General features: G+C 38.4%; 1 protein-coding gene across 3 annotated transcripts in view; it reads left to right on the top strand.

Annotated features, from left to right (window-relative positions):
- VEPH1 (ventricular zone expressed PH domain containing 1) overlaps positions 1-24,523 on the top strand; it is a 154,805-nt gene that overhangs the window by 89,504 nt on the left and 40,778 nt on the right. The window contains exons 5-6 of one of the 3 annotated variants that reach the window (XM_017890562.1): positions 5,449-5,658; positions 9,558-9,616. In XM_017890562.1, the coding sequence (XP_017746051.1) occupies positions 5,449-5,658; positions 9,558-9,581 (234 nt within the window). In that variant the 3' untranslated portion in view covers positions 9,582-9,616. Of the gene's footprint in view, positions 1-5,448; positions 5,659-6,613; positions 6,720-9,557; positions 9,617-24,523 lie in introns of those variants that run through there. The other 2 variants (XM_017890561.1, XM_017890560.1) reach the window with 2 other exon arrangements.

Below are 24,523 nucleotides of genomic sequence, written 5' to 3'. Positions count from 1 at the left end.
CACAAGAATGTCTTCTTTTGAGAAATGGCTGTTCACATTCTTTGCCCACTTTTTAATTGGGTTGTTTGTTTTTTTTTCTTGCAAATTTGTTAAAGTTCCTTGTAGATTCTGGATATTAGACCTTTGTCAGATGGATAGATTGCAAAAGTCTTCTCCCATTCTGTAGATTATCTGTTCACTCTGATGATAGTTTCTTTTGCTGTGCAGAAGCTCTTTAATTAGATCCCATTTGTCAATTTTTGCTTCTGTTGCAATTGCTTTTGTGCCTGTGTCCTGAATAGTATTGCCTCGATTTTCTTCTAGGGTTTTGATCGTTTGGGGTTTTACATTTAAGTCTTTAATCCATCTTGAGTTAATTTTTGTATAAGGCGTAAGGAAGGGGTCCTGTTTCAGTTTTCTGCATATGGCTGGCCACTTCTCCCAGCACCGTTTATTGAATAGAAAATCCTTTCCCCCTTGCTTGTTTTTGTCAGGTTTGTTGAAGATCAAATGATTGTAAATGTGCAGTCTTATTTCTGAGATCTCTGTTCTGTTCCATTGGTCTGTGTGTCTGTTTTTGTACTAGTACTCTGCTGTTTTGGTTACTGTAGGCTTGCAGTTTAGTATGAGGTTGGATAGTATAATGCCTCCAGTTTTATTCTTTTTGCTTAGGATTGTCTTGGCTATTTGGGCTCTTCTTTGGTTCCAAATGAATTTTAAAATAGTTTTTTCTAATTCTGTGAAGGTCAGTGGTAGTTTAATAAGAATAGCATTGAATCTGTAAATTGCTTTGGACAGTATGGCCATTTTCACAATATTGATTCTTCCTATCCATGACCATGGAATGTTTTTCCATTTGTTTGTGTCCTCTCTGATTTTCTTGAGCAGTGGTTTGTAGTTCTCCTTGAAGAGGTCCTTCACTTCTCTTGTTAGCTGTATTCCAAGGTATTTTATTCTCTTTGTAGCAATTGTGAATGGGAATTTATTCATGATTTGGCTCTTTGCTTGCCTGCTGTTGGTATATAGGAATGCTAGTGATTTTTGCATATTGATTTTGTATCCTGAGACTTTAATTGCTCAAAAAATTTATTCTTTACATAAGATTTGAAATGTTATTGCTATAAATTAAGTTATGGCACTGTCTTCAGGTGGCCATATCCTCAAGGTGCACATGGTCTGGGAGATGTATCCATAAAACTTCAATGACAAAATGCCAAACTCGTAAATAGACTGCTATGGGAGCACAGAAGAGGAAGTGACTAATTCTACCCAGGAAAAAACAGGGAATTCAGGGCTGAGGCCCTATGCTGGGCTACTTGGTTTAGAGCATTCTGTTTGGGCCCTTCTTTACTTGTACCCCCAGTTCCCATCCACTCTTTCGCCCACTAAACTCAATTCAGGTAACTGAGACCTTGGAATTCCTTTCCCAGGTATCTCAAATCTGCTTCCAGGACTTGTGAATACTTGGTTCTTGGGTCTGTTCTCCTGAGAACAAGCCATGCCAACAGTTGACCCCATATTCTTGAGAGGTAGCCTAGAAGAGCTTGCATGTGTGGACTGGGGTGTTCACATGCAGGGCAAAGCCAGGGTTGGAAATAGAAGAGAAGGTATGGGACAAGGAATGGGGACTGGGAGACATCTCTCCTTATTTTCTCTCCAGAGGTCAAACATTCTAAATTTAAATCAAGCATCACAGATTGTTAGAAAGGCACATTTGTCAGGGAGGAGGATAGAACATTTTATATAGCAGCTGAGTATTTGTGGTGTGAAGGACTCTGCTTGTACTCTACTGTCAGGTCCTGCATGTGTTAGGGTGGGTGGAGAGAAGATTTCCCAGAAGTAGAGATTTGAGATCGAATTTGAAAGTACAAGATTTCTCTCTGTGTTCAAGCCACTGTAGTGCCATGTAACTGGGTCATGGGGGAAGAGTCTGCAGATAGGCCCATCAAAAAAGACACCAGAGTCTGGAATACTATGGCACTGGAATTTTGGCCATGGGCCATGAGAAATTTTTGCAAGTCTCTAAGAGAAACCTGAGGTGATCAGATCGGAGTTTGAGGGCTATGAGTCTGGTGGCAGTGAGGAGCCTGAACAGAAGGGAGAGAGATTTGAGGCAACAAGGCCAGTTTGGTAGCTTTTTCAGCTGTCCATTGTTTACAGCCTGAACAAGTCCATGTCAGCTTGCTCTCTGCAGCCAGAATCTTATTCTTAGTGGCTACTTGGCTCTCAGTGAAGCCCACCATTCCCTGCGTCAGGAAGGCAGCTCTCAATAAGGAAGCACTGAAGACACCAGCCTAAGGAAATGCCCTATGTTTGGAAAATAAAATTCCTTCTAATCCAAGAATAATCTATCTAAAACCCAAAGCAGACTTGTCTCTCATGTGTGGATAAACTTCAAGAAATATATATCTTTTCTATCATTATCGTAATGAACTTTAGGCTATTCGGAATTCAGAGTAAAAAATACCAACTTTTGTTGAATTTGTAAATTTGTTATTATTTAATTTACATTGTTCAGGGCTTCTCTTCCCTTGCTCGTTCTGTGGATTCAACTATGCCCAGGTGTATGTATTTGCCTTGAGCGTCTTTCTTTCTCTTTCTGTCTTCTTTCTTTTCTTTTCTTTCTTTCTTTCCTTCTTTCTTTTTCCTTCTTTCTTTTTCTTTCTTTCTCTTTCTCCTTCCATCCTTCGTTTCCTTTCTTCCTTCCTTCCTCTCTTCCTTCTTCTCTTTCTTTCTTTCTTTCTTTCTTTCTTTCTTTCTTTCCTTTCTCTCTTTCTCTTCCTTCCTTCCTTCACTTCTTCTTTTTCTTTCCTTCTTAATTGTTCTTTATGGGACAACAGCTAAAACCCATGCTGTGTAGCTTGGGACGTATTGCTGAAGTTTAAATTTTAGAGTAAAAGTGGCATGAGAGAAGCACATGTCACAAAGACCTTGGTGTTCAGGAAACAGGACCTGAAGAGTAAGGACAGGGAAATGAAACTTTATAGAATGGGGCAGGAAATGTGCAAGCATTTTTCATTGCTAAAAACATGAGGTTAATTATGTTGCCCTGACCTGGAGCAGCTGGCTGACACTTCTGCCATATATGCCAGGGACCTCGCATGGCTTCTCCTGAAGAAGATACAATCGCTTCCTAATGCACAGGCAGCATTTCTAGAACTGTGCATTCATATATGCTATTTACCAGAATCTAGCCCTATTCTTTCCTCCAAAAGTACTGGATATGAATCTGAAGTTTAAATCTCTATATAGGATAATTTTAGTTATCTAGAAACTTTCTTCTTTTATGTTCTTGTTAGTTGTTTCATAGTAATGCATGACAGTACATGTTTAAACATTGTGTACAACTCTTTACTATGGAGTGGGGGAGATGTTTTATTCAGATGTCACTCTATACAAATTAGATTTATCTTCCTTTGATTTGTTGCTCCAAAACTTAACTCGCCTTCTGGATAAGCTCTGTGTAAGGCATTAGGTATCCAATGGTGTACAAGAATGGGATGATGCTTAACCTTGTGGAGCTCTCAATCCAGCCTGAAAGGCGTCTAGAGCAGCAGTAAGAAGGAATTATGTGATGGACCTGCTCAGGGCCATTTAGGGTACAGTGGGAGCCTTCACAAGGGCACTATAGCCTGAGAAGGAAGAGGAGAGGAGCTGAGGGAGGTTTCTTAAGGAAATAACAGTTCATCTGAGGCCTCAAGAATGATCAGGAGCTACTCAAGCAAAATAGGGGCAACATGAATTCCAGGCAGAACAGATCACATGAGTAAAATCCCAGATGCAAAAGAAAATTTCTCAAGTTAAGAATTTTTTAAAAAAATTCATCATAGTTGATGTGTGATAGGTAGTGGAATCTGGACTGGGGGAAGGTGGACCAAGTGGACAAGGGACTGAATGTGGGAAGATGGATAGGAGTCAGGTATGAAAAAAAGGGCAAGTGACCGTAGGGTTTTAAGGCAGGAAAAAACACCACTGTGGCTAAATCTGAGAAGAGACTGGATGGGCAAGACTGAAGGTAGGGAGACCTGTTAGGAGGCTGTTGGAGTAACCCATGTGTGGGATGCCTGGGTCAGGGATCTCAGCTCCATGTCCCCCTGATAGAGACCTTCCCTGACCCTTTGCCTCAATTAGGGCCCTGGGACTGTCTCTTACAGAGCCCTACATTTTCCCTACATGGGATTTATTAAAATTATAATTGTTCATTTCTGATGTGATTATTTCTTTTACCGAATGTCTCCTTTACTAAACAGTGAATCTTGTCAGAGTTATTGCTATCCCCATCACCTACAGCTTGCAAATAGGAAAGACTCAGTCAGTATTTGTGAATGAGTGAATGAATGGATGAATATAAAGAGAAGGGAGTGGACAAATCTGTGGGATTCTTGGGTATTGGAGTCAACAGGACTTGGTGATTGCTTGGATAACAGCTGCTGGTAAGGGAGAAACAGTTTCTAGTTTGAGTAGCCAGGTGGATAATGGTGTAATTTATGGGAAAAGGAGGCACTTAGAGCCAGAAGAGGTGGTGGGAGAAGCAGGTTTTTGGCAGGCGGTGGATTATGAGTTCAACTTTGGGCAGATGGTGCTGTGTATCAGATCTGGTTTTAATAGTGGAAGCTACATTTAAAGTCTACCCTACTCAAAAAATGACAAATCAATAAAGTAAATCAAACACAAACAAAAGAAACAAATAAAGCAGAAATATGGATGGGCGAATCTGTTTCACTTTCGTTGTTCAGCTTCCCACAGGTTTCCCTTTCTAATTCTTCTATTTTAGCAAACAAAACAGTTCTTTAAATTATCAGTATGTGACATATTAACATAGTGTCTTTATTCCACCAAAGAGTTCCATTTTCTTGGATAAATTTCACCTTTACATTCATATAAGCATTAAGAATCAAGAAAAAAAATTAAGATGTGAGACTATGGTATAAATCATTTTGCTTTAATAGTTTTATCTTATTATTACATTTTTGTGATCACAATGGAAAATTGAAGAAAATGTGGGAGATCTTTTGTGCTTTCATATTTTTATTTATTAAACATTTCTAAACTGGATTTCTCCATTTTGAAGGCTTTGATTAAAGTCAACAAGGATCTCCTACCTACTTAAATTGTCCTTTAAATTGCAGCTTTCATGGTGGTTGGAGGAAATGTACTATTCCCAATGAGGAAATAACACATCGAAACTTGACTTATGAATAGCAACACTGAAGCATTATTTTAAACTTCACTCTTCAACAGTAAGGCACAGATTAAAAGAAAAAGGAACTGAAGGCTCTGAAGATTTTATTGTAAATTTTAAATTCTAAACTTGGGAGATTTGCCTGAGTACCAGTGACGGTAATAATCCCAGAATGTGCTGAGTTCAGGTTTAATACAAAAAATTTTGCTTTCAAAATTAATTGCAATTTAATTAACTTTTCTTTTTCTTCCTTCTTTCTTCCCTCCTCCTCTCCTCTCTCTTTATAGGTAGTTCAGAAGTGTATTCCTTTCCTAATTGGGCATTTGAAGGATTCAACCCATAATGACATCACCCTAAACATCCTAATAGAGATAGCAGGCTATGAGCCAGTGGCTTTGAATGGTTTTCTTCCAATGCTGAAAGAAGTTGGTGAGAGATTCCCCTACCTCATTGGACAGATGGCAAGGATTTATGGAGCTGTTGGGCATGTGGATGAAGTAAGTTTGGTTTTTTTCTCTCCATTCCCCTGAATTGCACTGGCGCTTAATCCAACCTATTTAATCTATTGGAGCTTTATGACATACAAATATTTCCTGGGATTTCTGGGAGTTCCAGTTTATCTTTCAATCCTTTTACATGGGCAATGGCCTCTGAGTCAAGTAGCAGGGTTATATGGAAGGTTTAGGAAGTAAGTCTTTTATTACTGCTGTGTCACCTGAAGAAGGAGGGTTAAAATGGAGAGAGCACCGAAAGATTCAAGACCACTTTGCAGTAACAACAACCAATAAAAGAGCTGTATCTCATTTCAGGTTGCAATTTCTCTTAACCCAGGAGACCATCAGTAAGAACAGAATTAGATTTCATAGACTACTCTTTAATAAGAGCCTGTAGCTATCATGTCAATAAGTGCCTGGGTTCAGAATGTTTTCAGTCCTCTGACTGATGTTATTTGGGAGAGTGAGATAAATGTTTGTGGATGTTTAAAAGTACTAGGCTAAATATTTGCATAATGGCATCTTTCAGTAGGGACAACAGGATGCCATCAGAGTTTATGGGGATTAAGCAATTAAGAAAGTTTTCAGAAATTCAAGTTTCAAAGACATGCATGTCTCTCTGATGATTTTATGTTGGGATTTAGGATTTTATATTTTAAAATAAAACAAATCTATAATTGACTGAGAGCTTTTCCTTGAACCTATTTATATATAATATAATTAGTTATTCAATAAATATAAAATTGTCCAACTTTTAAAAGGAATTTCATACGTCATTAAGTTCAATCCCTTGATTCTGCATAGGATAAAATTTAAAACAGAAACGTTATGTGACTTACCTAAACTCAGACTGAGTTAGTAACCCAGTTAGAATTAGATCTCTGGTATCTTCGGCATCCATTTTGGAATTTTGTCTTAAAATGCATCTTTGGTGCTGTTTGATTATATTTCTTCTCAGAGTTATGGTGAACCCCTTGAGTCCTGCCTGGCTTCCTCCTGGTCGAGGCTCTTTCTCCTCTAGCTTTCCAGAGGAGGGCAGGAGAACTGAGTTCCCAAGCCTGCACCTGTCAACGTGAGGATGGATCTTGAAAGGGGATTTCTCTGGTGTAGATGTATTCTTAGTATAATCCCTTTCTGTGCACTGCTGTTGGGAATGCCTCGCCACACTCTGCCTTCTGTTAATGCTTTCCCCTGCCTGTCACCTTTTCTGCCAAGAGAACCCACTGGTATGCCCGAGTGTTATTAGGCCAGCTTCGCCTGACAGCTGTTTAACTGAATCTGCTGACCTTGCAGATCTTTGCAAGGACCAAAGAATTCAACCTCTGAGGTGTGAGGCCCTGGAATCTTAAAAAGTAAAGTCTTTCTGCATTTTCATGGTAATTCTTTTTGTCAGAAATGATTCATTAATGTATAGTAATGCACATTGGTGTTGACTAAACTCCCATGGAAAATGTAATCTGTGAAAAACAAAAAGCAGTAGCCACATGCAGTCTAACCACATGCAATTATGTCACTGTCAGTTTGGCTGAACTAAGGCTGTATCCATCTATTCTTGCACTGCTATAAAGAAATAGCTGGGACTGAGTAATTTCTAAAGAAAAGAGGCTTAATTGGCTTGCACTTCCAAAGGCTGCAACAGGAAGCATGATGCTGGCATCTGCTCAGCTTTTGGGGAGGCCTCAGGAAAACCTACAATTGTGGTGGAAGGCAGAGGGGAAGAAGGCACCTCATGGCCAGAGCAGGAGGAAGAGAGAGTGGGGAGGTGCTGCACCAGATCTCATGAGCACTCACTCACTCTCATTAGAGCAGCAGCGAGGGGGAAATCCACCCCCGTGATCCAGTCACCTCCCACCAGGCCTCACCTCCAACACTGAGGATTACAATTTGACATGAGATTTGGGTGCAACACAGATCCAAACCATATCAAAGGCTAACCTGAAAGAGAACAGTTCATTTGGTGACATTTGTGTGACTCTCGGTGGGTACTAGGAGAAGGAGAGGTGGGTCTGAATAACTTGAGGAACAAATTATTTCAGAATTCAAATTTGCTTGCTTTTTCCCCCAAAACAAACAAATCTTTCTGGTGGTTCTGATTCACCCCCCACCCCAGACTCACAGCAGAGAACAGTTGTAGATCAGATAGTTACCAAGTGTATCTGGATATCAGGGTTATGTGAGGAGCTTTAAAACCATGTCAGTCTTGGACCCCATAGAATGCCTACTAAGTCATAATCTCCTGAAAAGAGAACCAGAAGTCTAGATTTATAGGAACCTCTGTCAGGGTAATTCTGATGCAGCTATTTGTGGATCAGTATTTGGGAACTCCAGACAGAGAATATTTAAAGTGCTTTCTCTGTTAGATTTAGAATCAGGCCTTGCCCATCACCCATCATCCTGTCCTCCTCTAGCAAGCTATTGCTAATCAATTTAATAATTTTCTAGACTATTGATATAGCAGCTTAGAGTAGGCTTGGCTAAGAGTAACACAAAAATCCAAAACCACAGTAATTTAAACAAAGATAGATATCTGATTGTCTTACACATAAAGAAATCTAGAAGGCAATCTCTCTAGAGTGCCATGTTGCAGAGACTCAGGCTCCTTCTACCTTATTGCTCTACCATTCCTGAGTGCACCAGAAAGCAATAGCTTCTGTCTCATGGTCCAAGATGACACTGTCTCCACCCATCACATCAGTCTTTCAGCCAGCAGGAAGGGAGAAGGGGAGAAGGAATCTTTCAGGCCGTCAAACACAACCTTACCTTTTGTTTACAATCCATTAGCTAAATAGAATAAAGCTGAATATGACCATATGTAGCTGCAAGGGAGACTGGAGCATGTCGCCTGGATTTGGGTGGCCCCATGCCCAGTTAAACAGGGGAAAAAGGCAGAAAGAATGATGAAGAACAAACAACTGTTGCTGTTGCAGGTGGCCAGTTCATTTCACATCTGTGGATCTGTTTTCTCTCCTCAAAAATTAATAACTTTACACTGGATCACCTCCTTTATGGTCTGATATTATTTGATTCCATTATTCCATTTCATTTGGGACCAGTCTAATAAAATTACCTATAAATGTCAGGCAGGCTTCTTTGCTCAGAAATAATGCTCTTTCTTGATTATGTGTAATGCCTGAAATATTACTGTAAGAAAGTTCTTTTAGCTGTAAGGAATGCTAAAGTTCAGATGTCCCGAGAATAAGTATAGTAATCTAAGCAGCTAGTAACAGTGTAATTTGAGTAAATTTGTCCAATTTTCTAAATAAAACCTTGTGGAGCAATATTTCTAAAGACCAAAAACAATAGGCAAGATAAGCATGTACGTATATCTCTACCCAGCCTCTTTCCAAAATGAAACAAGAAGTTCCTGAGGTACACTGAGAGGTGGGCATGAAGGCAGATGCCCAGTATGGAGTCTTGGGTACCAAAGTGAAAGGAAATGTCAATAAAGAAAGAAAGGCAAAAACTGCCCTGGAAAAGCCCCATCACTTTCTATATGGAAAGCTTGTTCTATGGGGAGACAATGAAACATGAGACCATATAAGGCATGGGGATTTTTGGGATGCTTATAAGAGAGCCACAGGACCCTTGTGACCTCTAGCCCTAGGGTCGTCTCCCTTATCGTATTCTGTTCTCATCTAAAAATTGATTCCGTTTGAAATTTTTCTCTTTGACACCAAAGTAGTCCTTTCAGTTGGGTTTTGGGGGTTCAAACTGTCAGATAATTTTATTTCCAGGATTTAAAAGATTTTGGAAATATGGAAAAGCCAATCCAACTTTGAGATCCTGCTCCAACTTTTATAATATACAATCTATGACTGATCAGAGCATACTGACTGATCAGAGCATATAATATACAATCTATGACTGATCAGAGCATACCTCCTTTGTTTCCTGGTTTCCAGCAAACTCCATGGTTTGATCTTTAAGAAGAGCAGAGTCTCCTGAGGGTTTGCAATCCTCAGTCCAGAATTTGGCCATGGGGGCAGAGACAGACTGGAATCACACAAGTTATTAATTGGCTTCACCTTCTGTGCTTGCATGAAGCCAGGTGTAAGAACTGCAGGGCTGGCTACTGGGAACTGACCGGGTGTGCCTGTCTTTCAAATGAGCGCCCATCTGGGTGACCAGACTGTTTTCAACAGCTTGATAGCAGCATCACAATTTTTCCATCTGTATTACATTCGGCAGAGAAGAGTTGTATATATAAAACAAAAACCAAAATCTTACAGATTGTTATTTTCTCTGTCTCCCAGATTAACTCAGGGATCTTTTTTTGCCCAGACTTAAATAAAGCCATGTTTGATAGTCGTATAGTGCTTATGTCACTGTGGAGGCCATGAATGACTCACAGAACACTTCCAGGGCAGAGAAATTTGCCTCTGGGAGAACCGATCAATTGTTGCCCTTGAGGTACACCTTTCAGTAAAGATCTGTCCAGTTCTTTAGAATGCCAGGATTTACTCCATTTCTCTGGTATGCTCAGTTGAAGTAAATTCATAAATAAGAAATAGTATTTGATTAAATATGTCCAAAACACAGCAAAAATACATGGGTCCTTTTGTCTTTCTCAAATGAGAAAGTTGCAGTAGAAACCTTTCAGACAACAGCAGAAATGACTTCTTAGTAGCACCTAAGGGTTCATTCCCCAAACATACATCCAGCAATTTATATAAAACACTTAACACAGTGCCTGGCATATTAATAAATGCTTGATGGATTTCAACCAACAGCAATAAAGTAAATATAATAAACAAAACCTGCTTAGCTGGAGAGGCCAACGAGAGAGGGAAAAGTACAAGTGTGACCGTACTTCCTCACACAAAGTCTTCTGTGGTCTCTTCCACTGCCTGTGGGATATTATGCGAACTCCTTGGCATGGCCCCAGCTTCCTTCCATAGCTTCACCTCTTACCTGTCCAGTCCACTTCATTCCCCTACATTCTAACTATTCAGGATTTTACACCCTTCCCTGAACACCCTTTACTCTGACATACATTGAGATCTTCACAGCTTATTCTGCCTGGATAGTTTTTACTCCCTTCTCCTACTTATCTTACATGACCCAGCTCAAATGTTGCCTCCTCTGTGAGTTCTTCCCAGTCCCCTTAGACAAAGTTAGTCACTCCCAGTCTATACTTCCATAGTAATTTGGTTGTACCTCAAATGTGTCATGGTTGTATCTCAATTATGTCATGCTGCAATTTGCAGGTTCGTGTCTTTTTCTCCTCCCTATGTCTCTCAGCTTCCAGAGGAAATAAATATTATCAAATCCATCTGAATTCACCTGTGGCCATAAGACTGAATGAGTACTTGAGAGTACTGGTAATTAATAATTTGAGGATTTATTTCTCACTTGAACTTTGATTCCGTCAAGTATCTGTCTACTTATTCTAGATGACATAATTATAACTTAAGAGAGAGGAGGAGGAAATATTAGTGTGGAGAGGGCTGTTTATTTCTGAGCTTATACAATCTATTTCTGATATCTAGCAGGTGAAAGATGAGAATAAAGTTGACAGGGGAATATGGAGTCATTATACAACAAATATGTGATGAGCCAAGGCCATCCATAATGGCTGCTAGGAGGTGACATAAGTGAAAGATGATTCTGAGTGGATTATAAAGAGATTTTCATATATGAGGCCTCAGCAGGCTGCAAACTGGTTGAAGTACAGCTCCAAGAAGGAGCACTCACCACTGTAGACAGAGCAGTGATCACCACCAAGGAACTGTGTGCAAGAATCCATTACATGAATTAATTTGCTTATGATGAGGGCAAAAGTAACATGGTGACTAAGAGGGTGGGCTCAGAGTCAGCCTGCCTTGATTTCAGTCCTGACTCAGTCACTCACCAGTTATGGGCAACTTACATCACCTCTCTTGACTCAGTTTCCTCCTCTGTAAAATGGGAATATTATCCACCTCTTAGGTTTGTTGTGAGGATTTAATGAGGTAACGCATGTGGAACAGTATTTCACAAATAGTAAACATTTAATAAATGTCAGCACTTTATTACTTTACTCACCATTGTCCAAGGCTTTCTCATTGCATTTATTTGTATACAGGCTAAAACTTGACCCTAACAGACTGAAATTAGGTAGATGAAAACTAGGGAAATGGCTTACCTTGCCTCTGCTTCTCCAAGGAAAGCCTTGGAGGGACCAGTCAAAATCAGAAGACAGAATTGGAATGAGGCACCGTAGACAACTACATGTATCATTAAAGGGGGAAGGCATAGCTGGCTACACAATTTTTTCTTTTTTAGAAAATAACTGGTGTATGTAGATTTTTATTCCTCAGGGTGGAATGTATATCTGTTTTACATTTGTATCACAGACCACCATTCATGGGAGAAATAAGGATAACAAAAATAATAAAGCCTCATTTTGTAAAACTTCATAATTTAAAATAGGCCTTGTTTTCTTGGGCCACTGGAAGTACATAGCTTTCCATAAAGGGTACATGGTCCCCACCTCCCCAGCTATATAAACAGCTCAAATAAGTTTGCAGCAATTTTTAAAAAACTCTTAAACTAAATATGAAGTGGTTTAAGTTAAACCCAAACTAGGTTGATGTTTCTTGTCCATGGAGGACTGAAATAGAATGTTTGTTTCCACTTCAGAGGGTTTTAGTTTTTCATTATTTTCTTCCCTAATTAGACTCTCTTAGCCATGCAAGTGGTCTCAGTTCACCTGTTAGGTATTATCGTTATTATAACCCTCTTTCCTAACATGGGTCAACTTGGAAAAGAGAACACTTTAGGAATGGCATTGATTTTTTTTTTTTTTGAGAGGCCGACTTAAATTCATGTATCTTTCCATATATTTAAGCCTCAAATAAGTGAACTGATACAAATTTTAGTTTAATAGTCATCTTTACTTTACTTTAGGGTCTGGTCTCATTAGAAAGCACATATCAGTATGTAGCATGCACTCCATCACCATGCCCCTCCTCTGTGCCAGATCTACAAGGCAGTAGACCTAGTGGTGGAAACAGAGGCGAGATGCTTTAAATTTTTTTTTACAAATGATCTCATAGCACGTGGAAGGATGCTATGGCCACTTGTTTTTCCTTCACTACAGACCAATAGCCCACATCTGTGAAGAATCAAATGGCATGCCCCCGAGTGCAGCCGCTGCCATTGTGTGTGTTAAATCCTGTGCCCTCTGCCTTGTTTTTCTAACTAGCTGGAATATGCTGGCCAAGCACCAGGGCGTGTTCATTACATCCTCTCTGGGCTCAGAGTCATGGACACTTTTCAAGTAAAGAAGTGACACACGTCTTGCCCAGGTTGCATTTCTGTGACATCCGGCAGGCCTACAAAAACACTTTCAGGAGGAAAAGGAAAAGAATGACAAAGGCAGCTGAGAACCACATTACTGTCCTCATCCTGGCTGTTGAATAACATCCTGAGAAATGGGAGCTGGGTGGATGATTTACACCCTTAAATTGTAATTCAAGACTAAAAAAATCTGGGGACCATTCTACAGAAGGAAGGACCTGTGACTTAAAAGCACAATTTCCCCAGGGATGATAAACTTAGTTAAAACTTTGGTAGGTTCAATGACTTTGGGGATATATTTTCTTAAGCCTTGGTTGGTACCAGTGGCTGCTACCTAATATTACAAACTTGTCATGAATTGGGGAAGGATTTTTTCCAAGGTGAAGACAGTTTTTATTTTTGTTTGTATTGTTAAAAAGGATACATGTTAATTGTAAATAATATTAATAATAAACCTCTTACAAAGTATAAGGAAAACAAAGGCAAACTTTGAGTACATACAAAATATACTTTCAAATGAGAGTATTGATATTGCATATCCTCTCTCCCTCAGTGATATAGGGTGGAGCTGCTGATTCTTTCTAACTGTAAGACCCAGTACTGGTGATGGGGACACAGAGGAGAGAAAGACATGGTCCCTGACCTAGAGGTCTCACAATTGGGGATGAGGAAGATGTAAAGAGACAATTGGAATTTAATTTGGTACTTGCTGTTACTGAATTTTGAACTGGACCAGGAAGGAAGGAACTAACCCCATGTGGGGGAGTTTTAGGAGAGCATTATAAGTTTGGCTTGTAAGACGATAGGGTTATGTCAGGGGAAGAGGAAGAAGGTATCCATGGGGAAGTCATCGCATTCAATGGCAATCAGCCCGGAAAAGGCCTTGAGTCTTCTAGAAACCATGAAGGATTTCAAGTGCTTGGAGCCTAGGATGAGTAATGGAGGGGAGGGAGAGAGATGCGGCTGGACAGTGGGCTGGGGTCAGCTTATGAAAACTCCTTATTGATTAGCAGATAGTTCCTGTTTTCTACCTTCTCTCGGCTGATTCTAAGAACAGTACTTTATTTCCCTTCATAGTGAAGATAAGTAAATGTAATCCTATGTACCTTAGTGTTCCCAAGAAACTAAAGAGCTGGTGAAAGGACAAACAGTTCCCAAAATACTTGCAAATGCAGAGTAGTAAATAATGTTACAAAAGTTACATGTTGCAAAAATTTTCAACAATGTCTTGTAATTATCAACTGTAATTTGGGCCAACTGATCAAATCCACAAAAGACCTGCAGTTCCCTGTGAGCTGGGACAGTTTGGCAAGTCCCATGACATGGCTGCACATAGAAGAGGTGTCTGCGAGACCAGGATCAAACCCCAGAAATGGGCAGCCTGGTCCCTACAGACTTGATCTTCCTCTTTCCAGAGAAGGACGATCTGACTTTCCTACACTGGTGTCTGTGAGGGACGTAGGTGCCTGCCTCAAGAAAGGCAGGAAGCCACCACTTAGTAAGTGCCCTTTCTAGCCATGAGCCTTACAAGTGAACAAATCTGATTCACCAGAAAGGACAGCTGGGCACTGGCATCAGGTGAGTTGAAGAGGATGAAGCAGTGGCTAATTCCAGCTCAAATCCTGATGCTCTTTTAAGATGATAGCAGGTCCTTGCCCTGCCTGTAACCCTCAGACTGAAATCACTTGACTTCTGACTATTTCCAACAGCCAATATTTGCATTTCTTTGCTTATGGCTTCCCCAACTTCACAAACCATTCTGCTAACACGCATGGCATATGCATATGTGAGGAATGAATGCTGTCCCATGGCTCCTACAACCAGTGATGGGAGTTGGTGTTTTGTAAACTTCCAAAACTCCTTTACCCCTCAAATGAAATAAACTCTCCCTAGAATTTCCCTGGCTACTTTTTGAACAGTTTCCCTTCTCTTTCGCACTCTTCTATTCCAATATTGGTTTCCTGAAGTTTTCAAATAAATGATTTGCATTTAAATCATCTCAGGGTCTGTTTCTAGAAACCCCAATCCAAGACAAAGACATTTCTAGAACTTTCCCAAGCCATTTCAATCTGCCCTGCTCTGAACATTTGAGAACATACATCTACAACACAGAGTTTAGCATCTGATTGTTTTCTGGTTGCATTTGCTTTACGTATATTTAGTGCATGAATACACACACTCCCAACCCGCCATAAGCATTCTGAAGGAAGGAACCATACCTTACACCTCCCTGTGGCCCTGGCACAACAGCCCTCCTCCCCCTCTGCCAAGTAATTAGCTCATAGCAGGTGGCTCACAGGTACTTGCCAACTAACTGTTCCATAGAGACTGGGACTTGACTGACCATCAGTGTCTTGTACTAGTAGATGGCATCTGATGACATGGCACGTTGTGTTTGAGGAGGCCAGGAAAACTATCGACATTGGGTTCCAGTCAACAGTTATGGATACTGTTTTTCAGGATCTGTCGGTCTCCATCCCATATGGTCCCCAAAGTGTCCAGACCAGCAGCATTGAGTCTCACTCAGAAACTTAAATCAGAATCCATAATTTAACAAGATGCCCAGGTGGTGTGTATGCACATGAAAGTGTAAGTAATACTGCTCCTGAGGATCCAGGCCCTACAGGATTTATCTGCTATAGAACCTGAGGGAGTCTAGACATGCCCACATATATACATACATGCTTGATGTATATATGTTTCCAGACACACACACTGCTATACCCAATTTTCTTTGCAAGACCCACTTGTTTTTATGTAAATAATCAGTAACGTTTAACAGTCATAATCTTTAACAATGTCAGTATATACATGAAGTCAGGAAATACCATGGATTACCTATAATACAGTTTATGAATATTTATCACACACCTGCTGTATGCAAGGCACTGTATGCAAGTGCAAAGTTAAATAAAATTCAATCCCTCTGCTATAAAAAGGGGCTTTTTTATTCACTTAGAAATGATCCGTTACTCACTTGAGCCCAGGAGTTCAAGGTAGTGAGCTATGATTGTGCCACTACACTCCAGTGGCACAATAAAATAGAAGAAAAAAAAGATCCTTTACTAGGCAAAAATTGTGATGCATTGACACTTTTGTGTAATATTCTTAGAATTCCTCACTCCATCCCCCCTCCTGTATAAAGGGAGAGGGTGTTCCTAAATAATGGTTCACTTGGAATATCACAGGAGGATAAGTATAAGTCTTTTCTATTGCTTAAGTTCTTGTTTTTATTTTTAATGTTATTCAATGTTTTTGTAGCTCAAGCAGGATCTGAAAGTATTCCAAGGGCTCCCTGCAGGATTTGACACAAAGCTATTATCACTATGATGTAAAATTGTGTAACAATTGTACTCTCAAAATATATGAAGAGAGTACTTAAAAGTAGATGAATTTTGTTGCAAAGCCATGACTAACTATACTGTCTTGGAATTATATTTACATTTCAGCCTTCTTCATTGTTTATCAAAAAAGTTAAGCCTGAATTTATTTTGTAGTGAGTAGGGCTTAGGAACTTGGTACTTGTTTACATGAACTGAGCTGAAGTCCTCTAAGAAAATATGCATCTAACAGTTGGCTTAGCAGCAATACACTATCACACTAAAATGTTCACAGGTATAGATCATAATATTAACCAGAATGGTTGCTGTTATCTACGTGTATTCATGTAGATAACATGTAAGAAATTACACTGAGAGGGTATTTTGACATCAGTTTATTTCTTGCTAAGTAATAAAGTAAATGAAGAAATATTTGTTGCTTTTTAAGATTAATAAATATGAGATAAATAGAAAATAAATGTTTCCAGAACTGTTGATGAGTAAATGAAAGTGGTCTGGGTAATATTTCCCAACCTTCAGTGCAGTATAGATCCTATAGAGGTCTAAACATTGAACAATTCACTCAGAAAATTAGAAAATGAACCTTTCTAACCATCTTGCTTCATTGAAATATTTATTTACTATGCGTGGTTGATTTTTTAAATCTCTGGATTAGACTAAACTCCTACTCCTGTCTACATTTTCTCCAGCTCTTTCTTCTGCTGCCTTCTGCTTTAAGAGGGCAAACTTCCTTCAGCTGTAGGCAGCATTCTCCCACAATGAGGGTTCCTATTTCATTCAAATCTTCCTTTCTTCATCCAGAAGAGTTTCCAGAGCCCACCTTCTCCATGACAGCAACACATTTCTAAAGCACTGTTTGTCCACCAACTCCTTCTTGACTAGTAAATACAAAATAAAGGGGGGTAAGAGAGTGATAGAGGGGCAACAGCAAAAGTTACAAATTTTCCCTGAAGGAAACAATTCTACCTTCGCTCATCTTATGAAGTGAGAATAACCTCAAAGGCAAGTTGCATGGATTTTAGCATCCCATGAAATATACATAATAGGCACTAAAGATGCAGTGAGGTGACTCTTCTGTTCATCTATTGAAAAGTGGCAAGATTAAACCACGCTTAAGATCTCAACACAACACTATTTAAAGTCCTAAACTGTTTTATTCTATTTCCACTATTTACGTAAAGGGGAGCTCACAAATGAGTGGAAACAAATTTGGAAACTGATGGTTTTCTCCAGGCAAGCATATTTCAGACTTTTCTTTTGCAGACAAAAGAAAACCCCTTAACCAGGGGTATCTTCACAACCCCATTCTATTAACTGAAATTTGCTTCCATTCATTTATTCACGCATTCATTCTCTGCTTACTTCTAGAAAGCAATTAAGGCAGTTCACAAGGAAATCACAGTTGCTGCGAAACCAAAAAAAAAAAAAAAAAGAAAAGAAAAAAAGAAAATTAACTCAAGGAAAAATCCTTGAACTAAAAAAGGGAGTGTTGGAAGGATTGGTGGGTAAGGTACCAGAGAAATTATTACTATATCAAACTTTCCTTAGCTAAGGAAATCACCAACCCAAGGCAAGGTTTACACTTTCGCAAAATGCATTTTTCCATTTCATTCTTCCCTATAAGTAATGAAGTAGTGCCCAAATCTTTCTGTCTAACCTGTATTTTGGGTGTTACATCTCAACTACCATGAATAAAACATCCTGGCTATTTGTTTTGAAACTAAGTAGGTGCAAAGAAAAATAGGCACCTTGCATCTAATTATCTAATGAGTAAATTATGTCATGTAATGAGTAAATTATGGAAAGTTCAATTGTAACTGATGTATAGTTCAACTGAGTTAAATCTTACCATATTGTTCCTTTTTCTAATGAGCTGAAAGCATATACTTTTTTCCTGGCAAAAAGTTCAAATACAATCAGCCTCTCCTTTTATTTCTGTTTTCTTTCTTTTTGGACCCATAATAGGCATCATTCTTCAAAATGATTTCCATGATTGGGCCAGAAGGCCTGTGGTTACTTTTCTCTTTCACTCAGAGATTGCACCTCATTTACTAAACAGATATTGTGTAATTAAAGATGGGCTACTTCTTTGAGTTCTCTAGAAATTTTTCAATTCTAAAGTCCCCAGTGGTCTTTCAAAAAGTTTGTTTAATTGAAGCAAAAGAAATAGTGGAGCCATTGTTCAGGATAATCAATGAGAAGTCATTTACATGAAGGGACTATGGCATGGTGGGAGAGGAAAATGTGGCTCAGTATAATTCACTCTGGGTCCCTTGAGCCCACACAAAAGATTTACCTTTAAGAGGCTAAGTTCCCAAGCCCCTAGTTTTTAGAGAGTAAATCCAAACTATAGAACCTCTAAATCTTTTATCAATTCATAAAATAATACTATGTTTGAAGCTAAAATTAGACAGACTTCCATAAGCTTTAGGATTCTGTAATTGTTTGGGGGTCAATGCAACAACAACAAAAAATGCTGGAAAATAAACTCTTAGCACAAATAGAGGGGGATTTAGGTGTTTAAACACAGACATGGCCACATTGAATGCTATTTGGGAAAAATAATTTGAAATTGAAAAAAATGTATTGACAACAGACCATGTCAAGTTTTCTGCCCTTTAAAAAATTCAAACTAAAGACATAATTTATTATCTCAAATAACGTAGCATAAAGTTAAGCCACCTCTTATATCCTCTGATTTCTATTTTAAATCCTAAGTCAATTTCATTCAAACATCTTTTTGAGAAAAATATACTATGTTCCACACTCAACCTTAGCCATAATTGTTTTATAATTAAAAAATTATACCTTGCTTTTTTTCTCAAGGGTGGGTTTACTTTAGCATTCTGTGCCAAATGCATAGACCTGAACTAAATCCAACTTATCCTTAATTTTAACATGATACAAAATGTAACATTCATATAAAACAAAGAATACATCTGTTTTCATCAGCTGTTTCTTAACTTTTATTACTGAGATTTATTTTTTAAAATTGTTTTGCCCAGGCAGCTTTGTTTTCCTAAGCGTGATTTATTACTCTCCCATGAGCACACAAAACTATGTGTTCCTGAATCAAAATAATGAAGAATGGAAACTTATTCATTTTACAATTGTCTAAATGATCATTTAAAATACGTAAATATGTTTAAATTCTAATAGGGTTTTTTTTAATCAATGGGTACAAAAATATATTCAATTACCCCAAGCTGATATACAGAAAATTGAGGCACAATCAAAAGATAAAAGAAAGAATTGAAGAAAGTGACTTTTGTAATGCTATTCTAAAAATCAGCTCAAAGTTGGAGAATTATCTACATAAGAGATCTCTCTCTTATTAACAAGGTTTTTATTTATTTATTTTCTCCTTTGTTCCACAAAAAAATATTTCAGGCAGCTTGCTTCTTGATGTTCTGTTAAAAGATTATACAAGCTTTTGAATATGATTAACATTTGATGTCTACTTTCTTGGCAAGCATTTTACATGTATTTTATGCTAATATTTTAAGGCTAAAAGAGCATTTTCTTGTCTGTGTGGCATAATTTTTAAAGTATGAAATTTATTAATTGTAAAAATATCTTGAAATTTAAAGATTACTAGATAGCTTGACCTTTACTGGCTTCCCTACTTCAATAACAGCAAGTTTTTGCAGAATTTAAAAGACTGTAACATTTTTACTTCAGAAATAGGAAAAGATTGAAAAAGATTGAGGAATAATTACAAAGAGAAAACGATATAGATATCTAGATTATTTAAAATAATGAGCTCAAGTTGGGTTCAGGTCACAAAGAAAATTTTAAGTTGTATAGTGTTTTGATGTAATCACATAACTGCTTTTAAAGGAGAAATTGGCTTTCTTGGTGAAATGTTGAACATATTTCAATTCTAGGTAAAGTCTTTTGCAGTTTACCAAAATACTAGCTCACATTTGCTTATATTGAGTTGGTTTTGGGGTGTTGGACATTTCTAGAACTTCCCAACCATTATCAATTCTCAAGATAAATTAACTGGGAAAAATTAAAGGGCTATATAGCTTCTAAAATGGCTTGTTTTCATTTTTGTGATAATTCAAATATTTCTGCATTCATGTTTAAGATTTTGATACTCAAGTAATAATAACTAATGTTGATTTAACATTTCTGTATGACAGGCAATTTTTAACTCACTCTTTTTCAACTCACTGAATTCTCACAACCTATGATGGTCAATATTAGATGTCAACTGACTGGATTGAAGGATGCCTAGATGGCTGGTAAAGTATTGTTTTTGGGTGTTTTGCTCTGGCCCATCTGTCGAGTGACCTGAAAGGCAGATAGTTTTGAGTGGAGCCCAGACCAGAAGTCTCTGCAACAGGTCTAAGCTACTGTGTAAGCCATATGACCCAGCAGATCTAGTGGTGCATGAGGTATCAGTGGCAGATAGGGATGCTGTCAGGAGCCTTTGGCAGGTCCTCATAGGTGAATCATAGTGGAGCCCTTTAGGATTCTAGAGCAAGGCCCTACCATCTTCTGCAGATAACTCCTTTTTTTTTTTTTTTTTTTTCTGAGTCTTGCTCTGTTGCCCAGCTAGAGTACAGTGGCGCGATCTCGGCTCACTGCAACCTCCACCTCCTGGGTTCAAACAGTTCTCCTGCCTCAGCCTCCTGTGTAGCTGGGACTACCGGCATGCACCACCATGCCCAGCTACTTTTTGTATTTTGAGTAGAAACAGTGTTTCACCACGTTGGCCAGGATGCTCTCGATCTGACCGCATGATCCACCTGCTTCGGCCTCCCAAAGTGCTGGGATTACAGGCTTGAGCCACCACTCCTGGTTGATAACTCCTTTGGAGAGACAGCTTTGGCCTGCTACTGGAACTTGGTAGAAACTGAATATTTGACTACAGGTCACCAAGTTTCTATGTGACCTGACCTGCCTATCATGAACTGGGTGCTTTCTGACCCATCAAGACATAAAATTGGGCGTGCACTGCAGTATTCCATCATCAAATAGAAGTGGTGCATACGTGACCAGGGTTGAGCAGGTCCTGAGAACACAAGTAAGTTACATAAAGAAGTAGCTTAAATGCCCATGGTCTCCACTCCTGCTACTCTGCCTTCTGTCTCCCAGCCTCTACCTATGGCCTCATGGGGAGTTTCCTGTGATCAGTTAACAGAGGAAGAGGCTAGGGCATGGTTTACAGATGGCTCTGCACGATATGCGGCACCAACCAAAAGTAGACAGCTGCAGCACTACAGGACATCTCTGGGACATGCCTGAAGGACAGTGGTAAAGGAAAATCTTCCCAATGGGGAGAAATTCAAGCAATGCACGTGGCTGTGCACTTTGCTTAAAAGGAGATGTGGCCAGACATGCAGTTATATACACGGGTTGAGCCAATGGTTTGGCTGGATGGTCAGGGGCTTGGAAGGAATATGATTAGAAAATTGGTGACACAGAACGATAGACAAGCAGAGTGCCAAATCATGAATGAAGTCCAATTCACAACTGCTAAAAAGAGAATAAAATACCTAGGAATACAGTTAACAAGGGAAGTGAAGGGCCTCTTCAAAGAGAACTACAAACCACTGTTCAAGGAAATCAGGGAGGACACAAACAAATGAAAAAACATTCCATAGTCATTGACAGGAAGAATCAATATCATGAAAATGGCCATACTGCCTAAAGTAATTTATAGATTCAATGCTATTCACACAAAACTACCATTAACATTCTTCACAGAATTAGAAAAAACTACTTTAAAATTCATATGGAACCAAAAAAAAAGCCTGTATAGCCAAGACAATCCTAAACAAAAAGAATATAGCTGGAGGAATCACGCTATCCAACTTCAAACTGTACTACAAGACTATAGTAACCAAAACAGCAGAGTACTGGTACAAAAACAGACACATAGACCAATGGAACAGAATAGGGATCTCAGAAATAAGACTGCACATCTACAACCATCTGATCTTCAACAAACCTGACAAAAACAAGCAGTGGGGAAAAGATTCCCTATTTAATAAATGGTTCTGGGAGAAGCGGCCAGCCATATGCAGAAAATTGAAACTAGCCCCTTTCCTTATACAAAAATTAACTCAAGATGGATTAAAGACTTAAATGTAAAACCCAAAATGATCAAAATCCTAGAAGAAAATCTAGGCAATATCATTCAGGACATAGTCATGGGCAAATATTTCATGATGAAAATGTCAAAAGCAATTTCAACAAGAGCAAAAATTGACAAATGGGATATAATCAAAGAGCTTCTGCACAGCAAAAGAAACTATCATCAGAGTGAACAGATAATCTACAGAATGGGAGAAGATTTTTGCAATCTATCCATCTGACAAAAGTCTAACATCTAGAATTTACGAGGAACTTAAACAAATTTACAAGAAAAAAAAAAAAACCCCATTAAAAAGTGGGCAAAGAACATGAATAGCCACTTCTCAAAAGAAGACATACATCTGGTCAACAAACATATGAAAAAAAGCTCAACATCACTAATCATTAGAGAAATGCAAATCAAACCCACAATGAAATACCATCTCACACCAGTCAGAATGGCAATTATTAAAAAGTCAAGAAACAGCAGATGCTGGCAAGACTGTAGAGAAATAGGAACACTTTTATACTATTGGTGGGAATGTAAATTAGTTCATCCATTGTAGAAGACAGTGTGGTGATTCCTTAAAGACCTAGAGGCAGAAATACCATTTGACCCAGCAATCCCGTTACTGGGTATATAAAGAAAGGAATATAAATAATTCTGTTATAAAGATACATGCACGAGTATGTTCACTACAGCACTATCCACAATAGCAAAGACAAGGAATCTACCCAAATGCCAATAAATGATAGACTGGATAAAGAAAATNAGATATTACCATTTTATAGATGAGCACATTCCACAATTTTTAGAAACATATTTCCCTATATCATAATTCTTTCTTATTGGAAATGACCCAGACATCCAATAAGCATCAAAAATAATTTTAAGATTTTAAGTTACACAAACTTTACCTACAACATCTATTCCCATTGAAATGTACTCATTTCTTTCATTAACAGTTTATCTAGTTTACTTCTGAAAATATAGATATTAGACACAGCTAGTCATTATGTAAAGTTATTTCCTTGTTAACTATTTTTATAGCCAGGAGTATGAGGTACTCACCTAAGTAAGAACCTTAAGTTAAATGCTAGGTATTTTTTGCTAATAACTCAGAAGAGTCAGCTGTTTTTGTTAAACTAACAACATTAAATTAGTCTCATTAATCAAAATAAAAAAATACAAATACCATTTTCTTTTGACTGGGTTTATAGTTTTATTACTTTCTATGCCAAAACCTGACACCTCAAATATCTAGTAGAGACAAATATAAAACCCAAATAAAATGTATTCTAACATTTCTGAAGACATTTATATTTTTATCTTACCAATAATTTTAAAGACAGCTTGGTTATTAAAGATTGACTTAAGTCACATGAACTTGAAAAATATTTTATACTTATTTACTCAAATTTATGAGTGCTTTTTTATTCATAAGCCAATTTGGTAGACACAACATATAACATAATAAATGTACACCCACATAAACACATATAAGCATGTAACACACACATACACACACACACACACACACAAGATCCAATGACTTTTTCTTTGGAAATCTAGCTTTGAGATACAGTTGCAGTTCACAGACTGATACAAACTCACCAGTCTATGAACATGTTTACATGGCTAACCTTTGCCCCAATAAGTAATTCAGTGAAGGGTGTGAACAAAAATTTTGGGTAAAGCAGTTACCATGGCATTTTGATTTTTAAAGGCCAAACCACTCCAGACTCCAATGAACACTGGAGCCAAACAGTACCACAGGAGCACATCATGTAGTAACCAGGCCTGACCCTGTTCAGAACAGCAGCAAAAGCCGGGATACATGAAACTCTACCCTGCTTTCCCATTCAGCAGCAAAATGAGGTCCATGAAGTGGCCAAAATTCCCCAGATTCCAGGGAATATTGGAGTCAACAATACTACAAAGGAATATCAGCATATCGAATCCAGATTTCCCATGACTTTATCAACAAACACACAAATAATCACCAAAACACAATCCAACTGCTGCAGCAACAAACAAGACCAAGAGTGTCCAAATTGAAACAGTTGGGGTGCTTCCTCTCTCCTTCGGTTGCATTCAATTAACCTGAAAATTCCTTTGGAATTTCCCAAATTGAGAGGAACCAATCCCTCTGTCTGGC

The sequence above is a fragment of the Rhinopithecus bieti genome, unplaced genomic scaffold (assembly GCF_001698545.2).
Source record: "Rhinopithecus bieti isolate Rb0 unplaced genomic scaffold, ASM169854v2 scaffold_17971, whole genome shotgun sequence".
NCBI classification, from domain to species: domain Eukaryota; kingdom Metazoa; phylum Chordata; class Mammalia; order Primates; family Cercopithecidae; genus Rhinopithecus; species Rhinopithecus bieti.
Note: the sequence above shows the minus strand (reverse complement) of the source record. Positions and strands in the feature narration are given on the sequence as shown.